This window comes from Montipora capricornis, chromosome 8 (assembly GCF_036669925.1).
Source record: "Montipora capricornis isolate CH-2021 chromosome 8, ASM3666992v2, whole genome shotgun sequence".
In the NCBI taxonomy this organism is placed as follows: Eukaryota; Metazoa; Cnidaria; class Anthozoa; order Scleractinia; family Acroporidae; genus Montipora; species Montipora capricornis.
In genome coordinates this window covers 12,758,700-12,761,459 of record NC_090890.1, presented here as the reverse complement: position 1 = coordinate 12,761,459, position 2,760 = coordinate 12,758,700, and the positions used below count along the sequence as shown (strand labels likewise).

The window sequence follows — 2,760 nt, the reverse complement described above, 5'->3', positions numbered from 1 at the left end:
TACCTGGAGAAAAACCTCTCGGTACAGAGAAGAGAACCAACAAACTCAACCCACACATGTTTTTGGCAGAACATAACCAGACCTGATAATAGGCTATTACTTTTAAAACTATTTTGAAAACAATATTATCTTATAAAAATATACCCATGACATTTCACTGATTCTTTTAATTCCAAGAGGATAGAAGTAAGCCATTGAATATCGTTCTATAAAAGAATGCACCATTGGGACCTACAGACAGGGCCGTAGGTTCTACCAATGTTGAGTGACTCAGTACTATGGTTGAACTCAGAATTAGGTGTTTTTACCCCTGCGTTGTGTTGTCTGTCCTTCCATATATTCATGCATGGGTTGGGTGCCTGTGGGTGAGATCAAATATGGATGCATAGTAGCTGCCAGAGTCACCTTACAGGCTGCACATCAGTGGGGTGCAAAATTTGCAGACTACAGGTCTACCACAGACTGTAAATTTACACCACTAGTACTGAAGATATTCTTAAGAGTGACACCATCAACGATATTCCCTCATTCCCAGGATTCTAAGAAAATAAGAATGTTACGCACACAAAATTACATCGGCCTTGTTCCCTCGTCCAGCAATTCATAATTCACAGATCTATAGTAATAATAATAATAATAATAATAATAATAATAATAATAATAATAATAACAATGTAATAACTTTTAAATTGAAGATTGGATTGTTTAAATTCCCGCCCCCTCGGGCCAAAATAGTGTTCAAATGCCCTACCCAGTCGTCGGATTTGTCTGTCTGTCCCCAACTTTTGAAGACCTTTTTTGTAAGCCAATAGCTCACAAATGCTATAATTATCTCTTCCTTTACACTCTGGCATCTTGTCCAAACACGTGTTTTATGGCTGTTAGTGACTTTGGCGCCCGAAAAAAAAAAATCATTTAAAACCTGACTCTTCCTGTTCAATTTTCCCCACCCCATGCAGGCAAAGGTCAAATTCCGCACTCCCTGGGCACAGAAGATAGTCAAATGCCTGGGGTTTGCCTGGCGGGGAGGGGGGATGTTAAAGTTTCGATTTGATAGGCACATTAACTCAGTCGATAGATCATTTTCACTGTCACCCAACAAAAATTGAAACCATTCAATGAAATAAGCCAAAGACTTGGAATGTTGTAGGAGACAATTCGTAAATCACCTCACCACTTCTCAAGCATGTGTACTACAGCGTTATTGAGTTATTTGTCAAAACGATACACGCAACTTTATAGAGCTTATAATCCAGGAAACTCAAGTTCATCACCTCGGTCTCGCCCTTTGGCGAGGTAGTGGTTCCAATGGACGTATTGCGTGACAAGTTACATTTTATACAAAAGAATGTATATGGTGTGACAAGTTTTATTGCAACAAGTTTTAATATAGCGTGACAAGTTTTATATTTTCAAAAAAGTTTTATATATGGCGTGACAAGTTTTATATTTTCAAACATGTTTTATATACAGCATGACAAGTTTATATTTTGTAGCAAGTTTTATGTATAAGCTAAGATGTTTAAATATTTAAAGACCAATAAGTTTTATATATTTAATTTATATTTATTCCACATAAACATGCCCAACATCAACATATAACATATCAAAAACATTATACTAGTAAAAACTAGCTAAGACTTACACTAAAATTTGTTATACTAACAAATATTAGTATCACCCAACTAGTGGACTAATGCAAATACTGCATTTTGATTAGCTACGCTACTAGAGGACTATTAGTAATTGTCCTCAAGTAGCGAAAAGCGTGACGCTTTCTTTCCTTTTATTCCCAAATCAATATATTTTCAACTTGCATTTGCAAACTTTACCATTGCCTTTTCAGTCCGACTAGTTGGATGATACTAAAACAATTAGATCCTTCGCCCTCAAGGGCCACGGGTCAATAGTCCATTCGGCTTCGCCTCATGGGCTATTGACCCGTAGCCCGCAATGGCTACGGGTCTAATTGTTAATTATTTTGTTTATTCAAGAAGAGGACTGGGTCGGGACTCTTGCCTCAGCACTTATACCTACCAGGCAACAAATTTAAGCAGTGTGTTTGGATTGTTTGACTTTGGTAACCTTGTAAACTCGGATATGTTCCTTTCTTTCTGTCTTCTCCTCCACCATCTTGCCAGAGCAGGCCGGGCCCACAAAACGAGCTCATCTGGATCGTCCTCGCGTGAACTCTCACGGCCTTCTTTTAATCCAGCTGGTTCGTCTCGATCAAATCTCGGTCGCTTCTTTTCGACACATCTTTCCAATTCACAACTATCGTTCGTTGGAGGCCATTCACTGAGGTATTCTCTATCATTCGTTGACTCGGTTTCCTTTGGATGAGCAGCATTTGCCATCATGGCATTCAATACACTGTGGGAATCCTGTGCATCCGATCCACAGGCATCCCATCATGGACCCGGTCCATAAGTTCATTTCATTCATCGAGCCTTCGCCGGAACAAATGAGCCCAATAAATTGACCTGCTCCGAAGTATTCTGCTTCATAGCTCGGTTGGTAGAGCATAGACCTCTTTCATAATAGCGGCCAAATAAAATATTCTTTTGTTTTAATGCAGTAATAATCCTCTCTAGCCTCGCTACGACGAGCAAGTTTCAAAAGAATATTTGTTTCAAAATGAGTGAAGTAGGTCTAATTAAGATGAATACAAAAGAACATAAAGGAGGTCGCCATTTATGAAAGTGGTCTAGTACACCGGCATCGCAGAGGTCATGGATTCGAATCCCGTTGCATTGAAGC

At 39.0% G+C, this 2,760-nt stretch overlaps 1 protein-coding gene across 1 annotated transcript in view; it reads right to left on the bottom strand.

The window, feature by feature from the left end:
• Nucleotides 1-2,447, bottom strand: part of LOC138059092 (HSPB1-associated protein 1 homolog) — a 17,467-nt gene extending 15,020 nt beyond the window's left edge. Inside the window, exon 1 of the mRNA XM_068904606.1 lies at nucleotides 2,038-2,447. Within this exon, the coding sequence (XP_068760707.1) occupies nucleotides 2,038-2,360 (323 nt within the window). The 5' untranslated portion in view covers nucleotides 2,361-2,447. The remainder of the gene's footprint in view (nucleotides 1-2,037) is intronic.
• Between the last annotated feature and the right edge of the window lie 313 nt (nucleotides 2,448-2,760).